Source organism: Bombus fervidus, chromosome 14 (assembly GCF_041682495.2).
Source record: "Bombus fervidus isolate BK054 chromosome 14, iyBomFerv1, whole genome shotgun sequence".
Lineage (NCBI taxonomy): Eukaryota > Metazoa > Arthropoda > Insecta > Hymenoptera > Apidae > Bombus > Bombus fervidus.
In genome coordinates, this window is record NC_091530.1 from 10251301 (window position 1) to 10271450 (window position 20150).

The window sequence follows — 20150 nt, forward strand, 5'->3', positions numbered from 1 at the left end:
GAATTAATATATATGAATTATATTTATTATATTTTATAAAATTCTAAATGAATTAATATTTTCTTAAGATTTCTAGTAATATCGAAATTTTTCTATCACTACTACGATCATATAAAGAGGTTTCAACACTCGCTAGAGAAAACCGTCCGAAAATTGAGTCGTGTCTAGTTGTGAAAAATCATCATGGAAGCTCAATAAAATCCAAGTTCTTGTAAGACAGACAGGCTCCTTGTCTTCCATGCTGATTTTTCACAGGTAGTCAAACTCGGTTTTCCCTAAGCTTCAGTATTATATGAGTGTGAAGAGTCGAGAATTTTCTAGAAAATCATGATTAATACCGTCAGAAATGTCAGAGCTACCGTCACTTAACATCCTATATTGTTTGAATCTGTCCTTAAGAAAATTTCTTAAGAATAATTTTAAAATATTCATTATTTAATGTATTTATTCATATGTTTATAAAAGTAATGATCTTCTATTTAAAAGAGGATATGTATATAAATATATGTATAAATCGTGAAGATTTGAAGTTCTACACTTAAAATTGATATACATACAGATTTCAACCTTAAAAATGTTTTGTGTTTGGTTGAAGTATTAATTTCATAATTTATTAAACTTAATAATATACATGATATAATCTTTTGCATACCATGATATAAACATACTATGAAAAGAATAAAACTTAAGCCTAAGAATCCAAACCCACTGTTTGAGCTCTGGTTAGAAGAATGGAGAAAAGAGGCTGCATCGAGAAATTCCGACTTGCAATATCATTTTTCGAAAGCACTCGCTGCATTAAAAAAATATCCCTTGCCATTAAAATCTGGGAAGGATTGTATAATATTGCAACACTTTGGCACAAAATTATGCTCCATGTTAGATAGAAAACTCAAAGAATATAAAGTTCAAAATAATGACTCAACAGGTGTGAAGAATGTTTGCAAGCACTGCAGTTTTAACGAACAACCTGTATTTAAAAGGAAACACAGATCACAACAAATTATTGTGGACGCAGATTTTGTACCTGAAAGAGTAAATATATTTATATATTTCTTACATACAGACGTAATAACATATCAAAGAAATAAACATAATAAATATTTTGTTCCAAGACAGAACTAACAACATTTGATGACTTAAATTTATCATCTTGGAATGTAGAAAATTATGCTGCCTTATTGATATTATATAAGAAAACACAAGACACATGTTATTTAGGTATTTTTCAAGGAATATTTTTAATTTTTGTGTAAGTGTATTCTATTATTAAATTATTAAATTATTGATGAATGCTATAATTTATTAGGATATACTACAGAAACAGATCTACTGTTGGAAATGAAACAGTTATGTGGGCATGGAGCAAAAACTTCAGTCTTAGATTTGTTTGAAAATGGATTAATTTCTATGACAGGTAGACCAATTAGGTAATAATATTTATTAATAACAATTTTTAAAATTATATGTGAATTTAACATTTCTGTAGTATTAAAAGTAGTATAACTTGTATAGGTATAATCTTACAGAGCATGGTATAAGTATTTCAAAGAAGATATGTGAAATTACAACTACTGATGTAATATCATTAAATTCTTTTGAAGTATTAAATAGAATTCAAATCTCATTAAAACCATTGATTACACAGAAGTCTAAGTTAATAAAAGATTCAGCCGATCTTAATAATAGGAATGAGGATACGCAAATATTTATACAATCTGCTAAGGACATACAAATCAAGAATTTAAATGAACCTCCAACAACATATAAGTCTAAATCTGTAGAAACTATTACTATTGAAAATCACTGCCAACAACCTGATAAGAATTTTGTAAAACAAAAATCAAAGGAAAATATTGTCTACCCAAAAAAAGTGCAAGAAAAAACGAAAGAAGTAAAAGATATGAATCATGTATATAATTTAGAAAATAATGAAACAGATTTTACAGATGATTTTCAAAGAAACTATTATTTAGAATCGAGCAATTTTGATATAATACTACTAGTAGATACACAAGAGACTGCTGGGTATGTTAACATTTTGTTAAATTATAATGTTAAAATTTTATCATATATCTGTAAACAATTTTCATATAGTGGTAGGACAGAACCTCAACATGATGCTACTATCACAGGACTAACAGAGTTTGGTGTATCATTTGAGATACGTCATTTAAAAGTTGGTGATTTTGCATGGATTGCTAGGTGTAGAAGAAATAAAAATAATGAATTAATCTTACCCTTTATAGTAGAAAGGAAACGAATAGATGATTTAAGTGCAAGTATTACAGATGGAAGATTTCATGAACAAAAGGTATATATATGACATATGTATACATAATTCATATTTATATATTTTTATATAGTTAAATAGAATATTATTTTATATAGTTTAGATTAAAGCAATCTGGAATTACAAATCTTATATACATAATTGAAGATTATAAGAAGGGTCAAAGATTGACAATACCACATTCATCATTGATGCAAGCTTCCATTAATACTTTGATACAAGATGGTTTCTCTGTAAAATATACTAAGAATCATAAAGATTCTATGTTTTATTTGTCATCATTAACTAGAATTTTAATAAAAATTTTCAAAGTACGTGATCTTTTTATAACAAATTTTTATATTTTTGTGTAATTATGTAATTTAGTTTGAATCGTATTTTATAGCAAATATATTTTTCTAGGAAAAAGACTTGGTAGGTTGTAAAAAAGAAGTTATCACACGAACAAATGTTTTAAATAATACCTGTAGTCTCATGGTATTTGAAGAATTTAATAAAGCAGCTTCTAAACAAAAGGTATTTATGCTATTTATCACTGATCATTGATTTAATGTTTACATTTTTAGGTGTTAATACATTTTTTAGGTTTTTAAAGTAAATCAAATGTTTGTCCGCCAACTACTGCAGTTGAAAGGAATGTCCATAGATAAAGCCTTAGCAATTGTAGAACATTATCCAACTCCCCGATTACTAGTTGAAGCTTTTCAGAAGTCTGATTGCAATGGCGAGTTATTATTAGCTGCTATTGAATTTGGTGATAAAAAACGTCTTATAGGATCAGTAATTAGTAAAACAATTTATCAATTATATATGAAAAAAGATCTAAACTGATAACTGAAATTTTACACGAATAAAGACATAAATGAATATTATATGTACAAAAAAAGAACAAAATTTTATACAATAATAATATAGAGAATAATATTTTTATAGAATTAAATATTTTACAATATTCATACTCTCTGTAAAACTCTGTAAAACCTTTTATTATATATATGGTATTGGGCTCATTAATGATCACTACTAGTTACTATTTTCAAAATATTTAGCAATAATACCCCAATGAGTACATGCCACAAATTTGAGAATAGCAGCATCAGTGACAAATTGATAAAAAATTTTATTGAACCAGTATATAACAATTTATTTATGTACTTGGTAAAGTATATCATTTCATTTCAATAATCTATGTCTTTCTTCCATTCAGAATGTAATCATAATCATATAACATTAACATAACTCTTAGAAAATGTAAGATTGGGTTGTCATTAAATCATAAAATTATTAGAAACTAATATTTTCGAGTAGGTACGAACGATTATTCTCTCAGTGACAAGAACATGGTGAAATATGACATACAAGCTTTAACAGTCTTGAAATTAAAGAGTTATCATTACTAACACACGCTTAAATTATTATAACATGATACTTTTATTAATTACCATTATTACGTACTATTCCAAAACTTTCAATGTTCATCTCGTATATCCCCGCTGCTGTCAATATACACGGTTTGTTGGACCTCACTTGCATTAGGTAAAGCACCTTTTGAAGTTTTGTTGGTATCTTATACCAATTAGAGTCATATCTGTTGTGAAATTCGTTCGTAAAGTGTAGACTATTTTCAACTTCCTTTATTTTATATGTATTAGAAACATACATTTTATCGGCCAATTCTACGCTTTGATCCAGTAACGTTTGCCCTGGTAGACTAATCATGTACAAATGAAATTGTTGTGCTGCGAGGTAGACAATAGCTCTGATGGCTTCTGCCGGTCGGTCTAAGAACACAATTACCTAGAAGGTAAAAGCATTGGTTTCGTTCTTTCTCAATACCTATTTGACTCAGGGTGTTCCTCCTAATTCAAACTTTTATGAAAAGAATTAAAAAACATGGTAGTTACATAAAAAACTGTTTTACATATGTCAACATTTGTACTTTCAAGAAATGCAGAAAAAACCAACAATCTAGTAATTTCTAAGGTGTGTAAAAGATGTTCTTACTTCAACTGCTGTTACGCTGAGAATGACTCCATTCAACACCATCGTAATCAAGTACAAATTCCGGCAACATTTCTCGAGGACGTCGTAAAGTCTTAAAATATGACAAATGAATCAAAATCAGTGCAAGTTGTATTAATCTCTTATCGATTATTAGTTTACATTTAAGTAATCAGAGTTAAGACGATACGGACTGAAGACATTTATAATGCATCATCACGCATTCTTTGAAAGCATCGTATCCAATGTTGCTTATGTTAGTGCCATTTTTCTCGACAAAATTATTTTCTGTAGTTTTCTGAACCTGGGATCTGTACATGTGATTAATTGAAATACAAATAAGTAAACATATATAAATGAAGTATACCTTTTACCACCAAATACAATTTTTGAATAGTTTTGACAGTATTTTTATTTAAATTGTATTTACCCACATACTGCAAACAATCCACAAGCGTGATAAATAATAGTAATGTATAACGAATCTACCGAGATTATCGTCACCACGACAATAATTGCACAAAGAGATAAATGCACATACACGATGTAGAAGTGTTCTTCGTTATCTAGGACACCATAATGAACTTCAAATACATTATTTCGTTGTCGGGTTTCGTTTAATGGTGTAATAATATCTAGGACGGGATTACGCAATGGAAGGGACAGAAATATTACGAGAGCTGTTAATAAAGTTCCTGGAAGAATTATTTTTAATTAAAAATTTTGTTCTGTATCCAACAATTGTTGTGGAAGTATATAATAAAAATCATAAGATGATCACTTACTTCTGTACAGAGATGCAAGTTTATTGCCGTGTTTGGTAAATATATGTAGCATGTATGTTTCGTTTGTGGATTCCAGTAATTTCCAATCTTCTACCAGGGAGCTAAATAATTTTCTAAACTAATGATGTCCTTGATTATTAATTTATATATTTTGTACATGCAGGAGGTTTTAAATACATACGTACCTGCTTTTTGTTAGAATAAATGTTTAATATTTTTATAACGCTGACAATTATTGTAAGTACTTGTGGTAAATTCAGGATGACGTTATCGAAGTTTTTGTCACGTATGGCATCATATAGCTGCATAGACTATGGAATCGTGAATCCCAATTGTGTAATAATTTTACCTGATTACTTACTTTTTTATTTATTTATTTTTCATTATATTTGTCGATTAATAATAACAGCCATAAAAAGTGATATAGCATACGTTTCTCTTACCGTTGGAACAAATAAGCTAATAAAACCGCACATTATTGCTATTACTATAATATTACTGGTACGATCTTCTTGATACGGATTTATCCCACAAATTGACAGATACTGTTTAAGCGGTTTATGGTAGCTAATATCGAATACATTAAAATCTTGCTTGCTGTTTGCCTGAAACACTGAACATTGCCGTTTAAACTAACAATTCAAGTCTTTTATTGAAAAATGTGACTCAACGTCGAATCAGATATCGTAATGTAGAATGTAGTAGAATGAAGAGGAAAAGAAAACAATGATATGATGTACTAAAATAAGAAATTTATTTCGACATCTATTTTTTGGTAATTAAAACACTTATAGTCAGTGAATTATAAGACCGAGTTACCGCAATAATCATAATTTGATATCAAATTTTTGTACAACTTTGTACCTTTATGTACACAAGTAAAGAAATGGAACTTATATAGAGATTCTCTTTACCGATTAAAATTAATATATTTTGGTATATTATGAGAAATCTATGAATTTTTGCATCTTTAAATTTCGCATAATTGCAAAAGAATCCACAGTCAGCCACAGTATAGAATATATTCTGTTTTCTCTTACTATTTAAATTTCTTAGATTTGTCCAGTACAATCGACTTATTAGCAAACGAGGCGGCGAATGTGATTTAACAAAGTTGTATGAAGTATGAAGTATGAAAGTTGTTCTTTATATTGTACAGCGAGAAATTGAAATGGATCCTACGAATGCACTTATATTCCTTCACTCGATGTCTGTGAAAGCATGTAATTTTTACCATCGAATTAGTTTGATGGTTTGCTTACCGGCAAGTATGCATTATAGCACGATGTTGGATAGCACGAGATCGAATAATATCGTAGATATGAAAATAATAGGCCATCAGTTGCTGGAGTGTCAATCAATTGCGTTGGGAATTGAAAACCTGTGGTTACCCTGAAATATCGATCTCACTGGTAGTGACACAGCCTTAGTCGATGACGATCAGCGATAGCAGCAGGTTTTCAATCAATTTATTTCTCAAAAATTCTTTGGTGGTTAATATCTTACGAGCAAGGAGCACGCATATGTGTGCGATGGTCATTGGAGTGACACCCAATTACTTGTTGCGTTGTATATTTGTAACGCATCGTTCGAAATTTTATACGCATATTATGTTAATAAGCTGCTATATAGTGTATTCGGCTACAGGTGTAAAAATATTTAAGGGGTGATACTTGAAGTTAAAATATGATGAAAATCTAGAATAAAAAGATTGTGTTTTCGGTTTTCTTTTTTTAGTTATTGACAATTAAATATTATTCAAAATACCCCTGTGCCGAGCAACCTACTTTACAGGAACGAAAGTAGGTGAGGCTAAGCAGCGGGGTACATAGGGTTCCTTAAATCGGACGATAGATGGATGGCAGCTTACCTTGTACAAGCCGTAGGGAAGAAAATTATAACATTCGAAAATATAACTCATTATGCCTACTGAGTAAAATCCATATATAAGATCCAGCATACTGAAAACCTGTATATGTATATTGGCGAAATGATATCTTACGCGAACAATGGTTCTGAAACTAACTACTAATTTTGTTAAAATGCTTGGTAACAACGTAATTTTAGTAGAAATATGATAAAAGAACCAAACTCAGGTCTAGTTATATTAATTTCTTATCGATTATTAGTTTAGAAGAGATCTATAACATAACATCACATATTCTTTAAACTCTCCGTACCCAATACTGTTAATGTTAGCGCTATTTCTTTTCGGCAGAATTATTTTCTGCAATTGAGATCTCTATACGTCAATAATTGAAATCCAAATAAATGGACATTCATGAATAAAATATGTATACCTTGTACCATGTGATATAATGTTTGCATAGTTTTGATACAATTCTTATAGGAACTATTATATTTACTCATTTATTTGTTTAGGAATTATTAAGCAATACTTTAGCGAAATGAAATTTTGCACAAATAATGGTTATAGATCAGCCTAGTCTTGAGAAGAGTTTAAGTAACTTTATATAGAGAAATAAAGAAGTCAAAATGATTACTTCAGAAAGTCTTACAAAAGGTGGCGAAATGTCCCTCTCATTTTCAAGATATTAAACAATACATTACGACCTCAAGATACCCACAGTCAAAGAAGAATTATCCAAATTCAGCAATAGATATAGCACAAGAGTTAACAACCACCAAAACCCTCTAATTACTCAACTACTCGACACGTCGGAACAGATCCGCAGGCTAAAAAGACATTACACCTTAGACCTAAGCACTAGATTCAAATAGAATCAAACATACTATAAACACTTATTAACCATGTCATAATACCACGCCAGATAAATTTACTTAAAATTCTCTAACGAGAATTGATTGTAAAATAAACGCAAATAAAAAAAAAAATTTTTTCAAGATATCATTAGCTTATAAAAATGATTAAGTAACAATGATTTACATTATTAAGCGAGATCAATCTATATTTAAAAATATTTAAAAATATTCTATGAAAGATATAGTTTAATAAATTTATTTACATCGATAACGTTGTTTAAACTATTCAACATTAACAATGCATAGTGACTATTTATCTCATTATTCTCATTGTAGGTCCATCCAGGTATAAAATGCAATGAATATGAGTAAATGTCTATAAGCCAACTCATTCTCTCAGTGACATTAACATCGTGAAGTACGACATACATGTTTTGAAAGTCTTAAAACAGAAGTGACGTAAGTACCTACTAATTAATAATATAAAGTAATTATAACTGTCCCATAATATTACATACAATTGCAAAATTTTCCATATTCATTTCGTACAATCCACCTGCCGTTAATGTACACAGTTTTTTACTCCGTATTTGCATCATGAGAAGCATTTTTTGAATTTTTACTGGTATTTTATACCAAGTAGACCCATATCTGTTTTGATACGAGTAATAAATTATATTTTTTTCTACGATTGAATATTTGCATTTTATACTAGATTGCACTAGATACATACATATTATTTGCTAAATCAGAACAATAATCCAAAAGTACCTGCCCAGGCAAACTGATCACAAACAAATGAAATTGTTCAGCTCCAAGAAATATGCCGGTTCTAATTGCTTCCGCCGGTCTTTCTAAATTAGCGACTGTCTGAAAAATACAAACTTTCGATTAGGAAAATGCTTCCAGAATTTTCATTTGTTTTCATTTATTAGATTCTCTTTACTTGAACAGCTGTCATGCTTATACCCATCATATTTAATCCAACTTGAAGCAAATAACTACTTCGACTGTTTTCATTTAAAATATTGTAAAACCTCAAAATATAACGAAAAAACACATTAATTGCAATCAATAATCATCTCGCACCATATTATATTTTATCGTCATTTAATAAATACAAACTCGATCGCTTTATCGTGAGTGATCACACAATTTTTTATCTGTTGGTACGTGTAAGTCTCCGTCACAGCTTCTGTAGAGAATATGATTGAACTACTAGTTGCCTTATGGACTTGATGCCTATATTTTTAATATAATTATAAAAAATGAAATCTTATTAGTTTTATCTTCTTATTCTTATTAGTACAAAATGAGGCATATGGTTATTGATCCTTAAAAGCTATCATTAAAGAATATCACGTCTATGCTATCAAGGGAGAAATTTCACGCATGATAGCCTTTACGGATTAACGCGACCTTATGCTTTTTGCAGTATCATATTTACCCACACACCGCAAATAATCCACTACTGTGATGGATTATAAGGATATATAACGAATCTACGGTAACTATTATCATTACAACAATGACAGATCCCCATGCAAGCTGTAAATATATGTAAAAGAAGTACTCTTCATGATCAAAAAATATGTAATTAACTCTAAATAATTGTTGTCGCGGTCGAGTTTCATTTAATGGAAGGACGACATCCAGAATAGGAAAAAGTAATGGAACCAGCAAGAACAATATCATGAAGATCAATAAAGTATCTGAAATAATTATAATTGATCGCTTATGTTCAAAATATTAATAGAACAAATCTTTTATATACATAGAAGCACTGTAATTGAAAAATTAAGACATGATAACCTACTTCGGTACAGTTGTGCCATTTTGCTGCCTTGAATGGTAACTTCCTCCAGAACGCGTAAATCATTGGTTAACTTCAGTTCCTCCCATTGTTTTCTCACAAATTCGAACAATTTTCTAAACTATGATATAACATGCATTTTTACGACTTTATAATATGTTTTCATCCCCAAAGTTTAATCGCGTAACAATAAATTCACGTACATTTTCTCTGTTGAAATGGACATTTAATATTTTAACGATACTAGTTATAGCTGCGATTAAATGCGGCATACACTCGATCACTCCATCCATATCCTTGTCATATAAGGACCTATATACTTCTAATGACTAGTGATTGTAGGTTCCAATCGTCAATAACGTTATCTGATTATTTACTTTCTTGCGAGGGATTTGTTCAACTAAGTTTTTTCATTTCGATTATAGTACATTTTATAGAAATGTATTCTTTATTTGTAGAGATACATTTTTATAAAATGTACTATACGATATGTTTCCCTTACCGTTGGAACGAGAATGCCTGTGATACTAATCACCATTATAGTCACAATAATACTTCTGAATATATCTCTTTGGCGTGGATCTTGTCCTACAATTTGCAAATATTTCTCGAGCATTTTATAGTAAGGAATGTCGAACATATCGATAGACTGTGTTCTGACTTTCTGAAATGCTGAATGTCCTAAGTTTAGATTAATTTCATGAAAGTTAGTTAGTTTACTTTAAGTACCATAAAAATTATATTTTGACGAAGAACTATTTTAATTATTTATAATTTATATTATAGTCATAATATAAATTGCATTTGAGTCATTCAGAAGACAGGCACTGATCCAACCGCATTTTTTATTAATTTTTAAATTTCATTACACATGCACATGATTAATATTCAATTTTCCAGAAACAAATTTACTTCCATAAATTTACTTATCGTAAGAAGGTGACGTAAATGATGGTAAATTCTAAGATAAATTTAAAAACAATAATAGTTTTAATATCATCATTTTTATGTGCTCTTCAATTTATAGAGTTGATCGACGTGACTTCTAAATGGCTCATTTCCATCTCTTACTATCCATATTTCCAGATTTTCAATTAATTGACTTCAGTTAACGTTTGGACTATCGTCGTGCCGATTGAATAAATGTTTCTGTTCTTAAAATTGCGAAAGTCAATCTACGAATGCAGTTACACTCGATATTCGATATTAATGAGCTTGCAATTACGGTTATTAAGTATGACTACGAATCGATTTCTTTGCCGGACAAGTATGCAGTATATAGCATAATGTCTATGCTAGCTATTGCTGAATGACAAGTGCATTATAGATAAGAACATAACGAATCAAGGGTTATAGCGATGCCTGTCATTTAAACTGAAAATCGAAGATCTATGATTACAGTGAAATATTGTTCGAGCTACTGGCAATATGGTATTAGCTAGGTATTCAGTGATGTATAAATAATTGTAGAAGTAATTATACACTGAAAAGTCTTGAATTTTCAGAAAAGTATCGTACCTCTATTTGCAGTGGCTGATGTGATAATATTTCCTTTGACCTCTAGCTGAAGTCTTGACACGGAAAAAAGTGCAACGGTGTTATTTGCGAAATGTAAATGTAATTAAAAAAAATGGTGGATCCAGTTAGTTACTAGACTCAACTGTTGGATTTTCACTATATGTATTTTGCTAAAATTAGTACATAAATGTAATTTTTCTCTGTGGCTCGATGGAACGAACTGAAAGAAATCTGTAAAATAGTGGTCAATTCATTATTTCGGTAAGGTATATAACATGTTTTACACTCTGAAATATCAAGTAATATTGAAAGATGGTTCAATAATTCTATTTACGTATTTAATATAGTAATTTAAACGATTTAATATTAACAGTACATATCTTGGCTATATGATCTTAATATTCGCATTCCTGGTTAATCTTGTATCACAGCACAGTGAATTTGACTAAATAATTTCAACAGATAAGGTAGAACCATTATTTTAGCGACAATAACATCGTGAAGTACGACATGCACGTTTTGAAGGTCTTGAAAGAAATTGTAAGTAGTTAATATAAGACGAGCAATTATTAGAATCATATAGTGATACATACCACTCCGAAATTTTCTATATTCATTTCGTACAATCCGCCTGCCGTTAAGCTGCATAGTTTCCCACTTCTTATCTGCATCATGTAAAGTATTTTTTGAATTTGCACGGGTGTTCTATACCACATGGCACCATATCTATTATAACATCGAGAAAACACAATATTCGAATCAATCGATTCTTGATTGAGACTAATTATTAATTACATATGAAGACCACAGAGAAAAACATGATAAGGTAAACTTTTTTATATTTTATTATTTTTTAATTTTATATTAATCGTCAGTCAATCTCCCAATACCAAATCTCTGATTCATTGTCATAATATTAATTATATCAGCATGATATTGCTTTTTCGGAAATAATCGCGTAGCTATTGCACTTGCGCTTTGCACTTGCACTTTGGGCCAACATTTCGTAGATGTTGCAGTCTGCTTCTTCAAGGCAGATCTGAAATTGAGGGTTTTGGGTCTCATTGTCTCAATCTATATTGACCGGTATTCCGATTGGTTGATCAAACCGATGGCTCAACTAGGAAGATCTTCATTCACCTGGTTAGAACTTCCAAGTTGAGCCACCAGTTTGATCAACCAAGCGGAACATCGATCAGTATAAATAATGACAATGGGGTTCGAAACCCTCAGTTTCAGGTCTGCCCTAAAGAAGTAGACTGCAACATTTACGAAACTGTGCAAAGTGTAAGTGTAAAGTGCAAAGTGCAAGTGCAACAGCTATACGATCTTTCCCGAAGATCCGATATTACGACATCTCAGTATCGTAGAAGTTCAAAATCTAATTTAGAAAGGAACTTAATTATATTAGTTGTTCCATTTTTAAAATATTACACTGTTACCTATTTTTCGTTATTAAATTTATATCATATATTATATATTATACTATATTATATATAATATATATTATATTATATATTATAATATTATTATTATATTATTATATTATATTATATTATATATATATATATGTCGGAGATGAAAGGACAACGGGGCCACCCGTTGGAATTGCTTGGAAAAGCCTCAATAGCATTCACGAAATAACCCAGACACAGTCATTCGTAGTCTCGCTCGGGCAACCGAGGCGAACAGATGTGTGTAAGCAAACGTGTGCTCCAGTCAAGTGATTCAGAGAAGTGCTACGAATAGTGATAGTGACAAACAATGAAACAGCAGATATCAACGATCAAGATTGCAACCAATGGAGAAAAATATTACATAAAAGGGTCGTCAGATTTACCAGGCTTACAGCAACAACAGCAAAATAATAACAACCAAAATGATATGGAAATAGAAGAAATGGAAGAGCAGCGGAGACAGGAGGAGTGCAGACACGACAACAAAATAAGTTACCAGGACGAAAACTGGAAGCTAGCAAAGACTAGCAAAAAACGTAAAATAATTCCAGGCACAAATGCTGCAGGAAACCCAGATACAGGAAAGCAGCGATGGCTGCAAGAATTACCTTTAAGAAACTCCTTCAGCTCACTAACGGAAGAAATAGACAATGACCCGACAAGCAAAACCACAATTAAAACACCTTACATATCAAAACCACCACCAATATTTGTTGAGGCCCAAATAATAGACCCGCTTATTGATCTACTAAACAATGTAGTCGGGAAGGATAACTACACAATAAAACAAACAAAATTAGAACAAGTAAAAATTCAAACAAACACCCCAGAAGTTTATAGGAAAGTGATAAATGAACTAAAGGAAAAAAATGCTATATACCACACGTACCAACTCAAAACAGAAAGGAGCTATAAAATAGTTATAAGAGGTTTACATCCAAAAACTAACACAAAAATTTAAGTGAAGAATTAGGAAAAATTGGCCATGAAACAAGAGCAATAAACAATATGACAAGATACGATACGAAGCAACCATTGCCACTATTCTTAATAGAACTGGAACCCAGAACCAATAACAAGGAAATCTATGAAATCAAAAAAATACTAAATACAATTGTAACAGTGGAACCACCACGCTACAAAAAAGATATACCACAATGCATGCGGTGTCAACAATACGGACACACAAAAAATTATTGCAACAGAAGCCCGGCATGTGTTAAATGTGCAAAAAATCACCTAACAATACACTGCCCATACACAGGAAAAATAGAAGAAGTTAAATGCTATAATTGTAACGGAAACCACCCAGCCAGCTACAAAGGATGTGAAATAAGGAAACAAATACAACGTAAACTGTTTCCTCCACTTCACAACAGATCACACAATGACCATCAACCACAACAAAGTATAACGGATAACGAAACAACATTGAAAGCACAACACGAACTAAACGCTATAAACAGAAACATAGATCCCCAAGGTAAACGAAGCTACGCACAAGTAACTAAAAACATTAGCAAACCAACGCTTGCAATCAATCAGAATGAAAACAATAACATCGAAGACGTTACAGACATCAAAGAAATGCTCAAACAATCCATTAAAGGTATGGAAATGTTAGGAAAAATGGTAAGTGATCTAAACACAATACTAAGACAACAAGCACAACAAACAACAATCATGTTACAACTACTCACTAACTTGCTAAGTAAAAAATAGAGATGGACATTTTGAAAATAGCAGTCTGGAACTCCAATGGCTTGCAACAGCGAGCCCACGAAACTAAAATATTTTTGTATAAAAATAATATTGATATACTACTTGTCTCAGAAACACATTTCACCCTAAAAAACTACATGAAAATACCGTACTACACCATATACGATACCAAACATCCCTCAGGTAAAGCACATGGAGGAACTGCAGTAATAATAAAAAATGACATCAAGCATCACTTACATAGTCAAACAAATCAAGAACACCTACAAGCAACCACTGTCACAATACAAACCAATGACAATTACTTCCAGATGTCAGCAGTATATGTACCTCCGAGACACAAAATGACACTTAAAAAATGGGAAGAGTACTTCCAATCCTTAGGCGACAAATATATAGCGGCAGGAGACTTTAATGCAAAGCACACATTATGGGGTTCGAGAATTAGCACGCCGAGAGGTAGAACATTGGAAAAATACATTAGAAGCAGCAACCTCAACGTACTATCTACAGGAAAACCAACGTACTGGCCGACAGACCCCAATAAAATACCTGACCTGTTGGATTTTGTAGTAACAAAAGGGCTAAATGTAAGCAAATTAAAAATAGCAACCAGCCTCGAGCTTAACTCCGACCATACACCAATTATAATAGAATATACAAGCAAACCACTACTTTATAACAAGTCAGAGTCGCTTTGCAATAAAACCACCAACTGGCAAACTTTCAAAGAGTTGATCGAAAACAAAATCAACTGCAATATCCCGTTGAAAACACCTGAACACATTGAGCAGGCAGTAGCAACTTTGACAGAAATAATACAGGAAGCAGCGTGGGCAACCACCACCTATGAAACAAATAGCAGGCAATCAAAAATTATTCCGCAGGACATCCTAGACAAAATCAGGGAAAAAAGAAAAGCGAAAGCAAAATGGCAAAAACAGAGAACACGAGAAAACAAGAAAAACCTAAATAAACTTGCAAAGGAACTAAAGAATAAAATAAGGGAACATCATAATAACGAATTCTCAAAATTCATCGAATCACTATCCGCGCATGAGAATACCGACTACTCCCTATGGAAAGTCACTAACAAAATTAAGAAAACAGTAAAAACAATCCCAGCAATCAGAAAAATGGACAACACATGAGCCAGAACCAACGAAGAACAGGCAGAAGAATTCTCAAAGCACCTACAAAATATATTTTCGCCGTATGAAATTAATAACAGCATCCCTGGATGGCAAACAAACGAAGAAGTGGAAAATGCCAGCAACACAACTGATAAACGCTGCACCATACTCAGCACAACAGCGCAAGAAGTTACAAACTTAATTGAGGCAACAAAGACAAGTAAAGCACCAGGATTTGACTTGATCAATGGGAAAATCTTAAAAAACCTCCCCCCCAAAGGCAATAAGACTAACAACGATAATATTTAACGCAATTCTAAGAATACAGTACTTTCCTACACTATGGAAAATAGCACAGATAGTGATGTTACCCAAACCAAACAAAAACCCACATCTAACTGCATCCTACAGGCCGATATCATTACTACCTGCGTTTTCCAAATTATTAGAGAAAATAATATATAACCGCTTAAAACCAACAATAGAAAAAGAAAAACTAATACCGAACCATCAATTTGGATTCAGGAATAAACACTCCACAATAGAACAAATGCATAGACTTGTCAATGAAATCTTACAGTCGCTTGAAACAAAACAATACTGCACAGCACTCTTTATGGATATCGAAAAAGCATTCGACAAAGTTAACCATGAAAAACTTCTTCAAACAATCAAAAAGCAATTTCCAGAACAAATCTACAAACTACTCAAATCTTACTTAAACAACAGAACCTTTGTAGTAAAAATAAATGATGCATACTCTGAAATTAAGGACATCAAGGCAGGAGTACCACAAGGAAGTGTCTTAGGACCAATATTATACACACTATACACGGCAGATATACCAACAACTGTCAACAGTAAAACACTGACGTTTGCGGACGATACGGCCATACTAGTGAGGCATGCAAATCTAGAAACGGCCGCCGCACTACTACAAGAACACACTACAAAAATAGAAAAATGGCTGCAAAACAAACAAATAAAAGTGAACACCAGCAAGTGCAACCACATAACATTTACACTTAGAAAAGGAAAAACACCAGATATTCAACTGAACGGCGCCCACATAGCACAAACAAAGCAAGTCAAATATCTAGGAATAAATTTAGACACACGCCTTACATGGAAGCACCATATAAAATCAATAATAAACAGAATAAGTGCAAAAAGGAAGCAGATGTACAGGTTAATCAATAGAAAATCTAAATTAAGCACAATGAATAAACTAAATATATACAAAACAATAATCAAACCAATCTGGACATACGGAGTCCCATTATGGGGGACGGCAGCAATGAGTCACATAAGCAAAATAGAAATAGAGCAAGCAAAAATTTTAAGGACAATAGTTAACGCTCCATGGTACGTCAGAAATGAAGACCTACGAAAAGATCTAAAAATTCCAACAGTCAAAGAGGAAATCGCTAGATACGCAAAAAAGTACAAAGAAAGACTTGCAGCACACCCAAACCAGCTGGCTGCTGAAACAAATAAAACCAAAATAGAAAGAAGACTGAAGAGGAAGCATCCCGCAGACCTCGAAATAGAGATGCAATAGGAAACCTAGAAGATGGAACCCCGCTGGGGGTAACCATCCACATGCTATATTTTATTTATTTTTATTTATTTTTTATTTTTTATTTTTTTTTAGTCTTTTATTCTCTAAGCTATAACATTTTACCAAATGTCCTTCTGGACAAATTGTAAAAATTTAATAAAACAAATAAAAAAACAGTCATTCGAAACTTGAGACAATGAACTTGGGATCGAGGCGACAACCGGTCGCCGAGTGTAGCCACGGTCACGGGATGAACGTTCCACCTAACAGAGATACGAAGTTACATAGCTTTCCTTTAAAGAATTGGCCGTACCGGCACTTGACAATGAAACATTCCAGCAGCCACGCACAGACTCCATTCTTTGGGTGAGATGGTCGCCAGATGCCGACGCAAAACTAAAGTCCTTTAGATTGGCAAACAGTCTTTGTTATATCAGCCCGTGTGTCTGTCGCCTGTTGCGGCAGGATACGTGAGGTCTGCTTTCCTTAAGTGCGACGTTTCCCGCTAGGAACTCTCTCTCGAGAGCGGCTAGCATCCTTTTCTAATCACCAACATGGAGATTAACTAATTAACAGCAACGTCTATTTCCCTCACCCTCCGAGCGGAGGTTTTCTTTGACGAATCCTATGACCTCGTGCCCGTAGGCACATCCCACCATAGTTTTCCTCTGCAGCGTCGTCGCGACGGAGAGGCATTCTTTTCTTACAGTTGCACTGGTTAGATACCTATTGTGTTTGTACGATCAGTGAATACTCTACGTCTTAGTAAAGAGTTAATCAAGCGATCCTTGCATCACAAGGAGTAAGTCGAGTTCGACTTAGAAGTAAAGTAGATCAGTTATCCCGTGGGCCGTGGATTCGCTACATCGAATCTAAGGTCATTGCCATCAGCGTCTAGTTACCATTGTTATTGTTCAAACTTATTTCTTCTGTATTTGTGTTAATAAACGTTATCTTGATTGTGAAACTACAATGAACAATCCAGGCGAAGATTCTTTACACGCCCATAATCAAAACTCAAACAACTCTACTCCGACATATATATATATATATATATAGACACAAAAACTGAAGAGGAAATTAACAATAAATGGAATTATCATGTTTGTCTCGCACGGTTTACATATTTCAGGCGTATATTAGACATATATGTACATATTATTTCCTAGCTCAGTACAATGATCCAGAAGCACCTGTCCGGGTAGACTAAGCACAAATAAATGAAATTGATTGGCTCCACAAAATACCACGCTTCTAATTGCTTCTTCCGGCTTATCGAAATTTATTACTGCCTGAAAAATAAAGCTATCAGTTAAATACATGTCTCTTTTTAATTTTATTAGGCTTTGCTCCTTACTTGTAAGGCTGTTGCGCTGATTATCAACATATTTAATCCAACTTGGATTAAATAACTAATTCGACTGCTTTCGTTTAGAATATTATAAAACCTCAAAATAAAATAAGAGGAAAAATTAGTCGCGTTTAATAATTTTTGGATAATCTACTGTTAGACTGCAAATGTTTATGCGTTTATGGAAAATTCAAAGATGCAAAATAATACAAAATGGATATAATATGCAAAAATATATGAAATATTCAAAGTATAGTATTCACTATGATATTTAGTTATTACTTTAGTCGTGTTTATAAAAATATTTTATGTAAATATTCACAGCCTATTTATAATTTATTGTTACTCGACAAATACAAACTGGATGGCTTCGTTGTGCGTGATCACGCAATTCCTAATCTGTTTGTACGTGTAACTTTCCGAAATAATTTGATTGGTATCTAAATTTTTTGTTGCTCTTTGCACTCGGTTCCTGTATTTTTAACAACAGATAGAAAAAATAATTGTAACATCTTTTAAAATTAATTATAGTACCGTGTGGAAGCATTTGAATACTTATGCATATCTTTTGTAAATATATTATAATTATGACGTATGTCTATATGTTTCTGATAGCACCATATTTACCCACACACTGCAAACAATCCGCTGTTGTGATGAATTATAAGGATGTATAATGAATCTACGGAAATTATGGTTACCACAACCATAATTGACCCCCAAGCTAACTGTATATATACGTAGAAAAAATAGTCGGCGTCGTCAAAAATAATGTAATTAATCTTAAGCAGTTGCTGACGTGGTCGAGTTTCATTTAGTGGGAGAACGACATCGAGAATGGGAGAAACCAGTGGGACCAGTAAAAATAATATCAAAGCGCTCAATAAAGATCCTGAAATGAATAAACTCGATAATTTACCTGAAAAATACTGAATGAAAGAATTTTTGTTAGATAATAGTAATACGATAATATACTTCGATACAATTGAGCCATTTTATTGCCTTGCATAACGGTTTGATTCAAAACGTACAATTCATTGTTCAATTTCAGTTGTTCCCATTGCTTTGCCACAAATTGAAGCAATTTGTTAAACTATGAATAATATATTGCAAATATTTATTATATACAAGAAACTATTTATCTAATAATAAATTCACTTACATTTTGTCTGTTGATCTGGATATTTAATATTTTAATAGCACTGATCGTAGCTGCCATAAAATGTGGGAAAACGTCGATTACTGCGTCCATATTCTTGTCACATAACGAGGTATACAATTCTAGTGACTAATAATTGCAGGTTCCAATTGTTTAATAACATTACCCAATTATTTACTTTCTTGCGAGGAATTCATTTATTTTAGTATTCTCAATTTATCTATAACATTTTTCTACGAGAGGTTTACTAGATCCTTCCTTACCGTTGGTATAATGTTGCCTGTAATACTGATCACTACAGCAGTTACTATAAAATTCCTAAATCCATTTTTTTGACGTGGATCTTGTCCCAACAGTTGCAAGTATTTTTCTAGCATTTTATAGTGAGGAACATCAAATATATCAGGAGATTGTCTCTTAGTTTTCTGAAACGCTAAAGTGCTCCAAGCTTAAATTAATTTCCTGATAATTTACATTAAGAACCATAAAAGAACAACATAAAATTATAACTATCACTAGTAGACTGCGGATTTTTATGCATTTATGGTAAAAAAATCTCAAGGTAAAAAAATGTACAGAGTACATATCATATGCAAAAATATACAAGACATTAAAAGTATAATATGTAAAAAA

At 32.0% G+C, this 20150-nt stretch overlaps 3 protein-coding genes and 1 long non-coding RNA gene across 10 annotated transcripts; 2 read left to right on the plus strand and 2 right to left on the minus strand.

The window, feature by feature from the left end:
* The first annotated feature begins 27 nt into the window (after positions 1-27).
* Positions 28-3693, plus strand: Mus81 (mus81 structure-specific endonuclease subunit). Of its 3 annotated transcripts, XM_072016922.1 has the most exons (9): positions 30-1035; positions 1116-1221; positions 1310-1430; positions 1516-2028; positions 2098-2314; positions 2392-2604; positions 2696-2809; positions 2879-3017; positions 3380-3693. In XM_072016922.1, exons 1-9 carry the CDS (start codon positions 670-672, stop codon positions 3382-3384), a joined length of 1794 nt encoding a protein of 597 aa, XP_071873023.1. In that variant the 5' UTR covers positions 30-669; the 3' UTR covers positions 3385-3693. The 3 variants fall into 3 exon arrangements, with proteins under 3 accessions (XP_071873024.1, XP_071873023.1, XP_071873022.1); XM_072016923.1 differs by lacking the exon at positions 3380-3693 and having other exon boundaries at positions 28-1035; positions 2860-3021; XM_072016921.1 differs by lacking the exon at positions 3380-3693 and having other exon boundaries at positions 2879-3231.
* On the minus strand, positions 3412-19991 carry LOC139994369 (odorant receptor 13a-like). Of its 5 annotated transcripts, none has more exons than XM_072016937.1 (11): positions 6847-7096; positions 6342-6776; positions 5523-5692; positions 5265-5390; positions 5080-5197; positions 4836-4989; positions 4489-4605; positions 4298-4388; positions 3954-4090; positions 3749-3881; positions 3412-3665 (listed from the first exon to the last, which is right to left on the minus strand). In XM_072016937.1, exons 3-11 carry the CDS (start codon positions 5553-5555, stop codon positions 3612-3614), a joined length of 963 nt encoding a protein of 320 aa, XP_071873038.1. In that variant the 5' UTR covers positions 5556-5692; positions 6342-6776; positions 6847-7096; the 3' UTR covers positions 3412-3611. The 5 variants fall into 5 exon arrangements, with proteins under 5 accessions (XP_071873038.1, XP_071873037.1, XP_071873034.1 ...); XM_072016936.1 differs by having other exon boundaries at positions 4725-4989; XM_072016933.1 differs by lacking the exons at positions 4836-4989; positions 5080-5197; positions 5265-5390; ... (1 more) ...; positions 6342-6776; positions 6847-7096 and adding exons at positions 18986-19250; positions 19334-19451; positions 19521-19646; positions 19781-19913.
* On the minus strand, positions 8114-10832 carry LOC139994366 (uncharacterized). Its single transcript, XM_072016930.1, has 10 exons — positions 10688-10832; positions 10119-10288; positions 9820-9945; positions 9620-9737; positions 9251-9515; positions 8929-9045; positions 8750-8840; positions 8537-8673; positions 8322-8454; positions 8114-8245 (listed from the first exon to the last, which is right to left on the minus strand). Exons 1-10 carry the CDS (start codon positions 10692-10694, stop codon positions 8192-8194), a joined length of 1218 nt encoding a protein of 405 aa, XP_071873031.1. The 5' UTR covers positions 10695-10832; the 3' UTR covers positions 8114-8191.
* LOC139994376 (uncharacterized) lies at positions 8138-9698 on the plus strand. Its single transcript, XR_011801630.1, has 2 exons — positions 8138-8262; positions 9239-9698. It is a non-coding gene; the product is annotated as an uncharacterized lncRNA (long non-coding RNA).
* Positions 19992-20150: the final 159 nt, after the last annotated feature.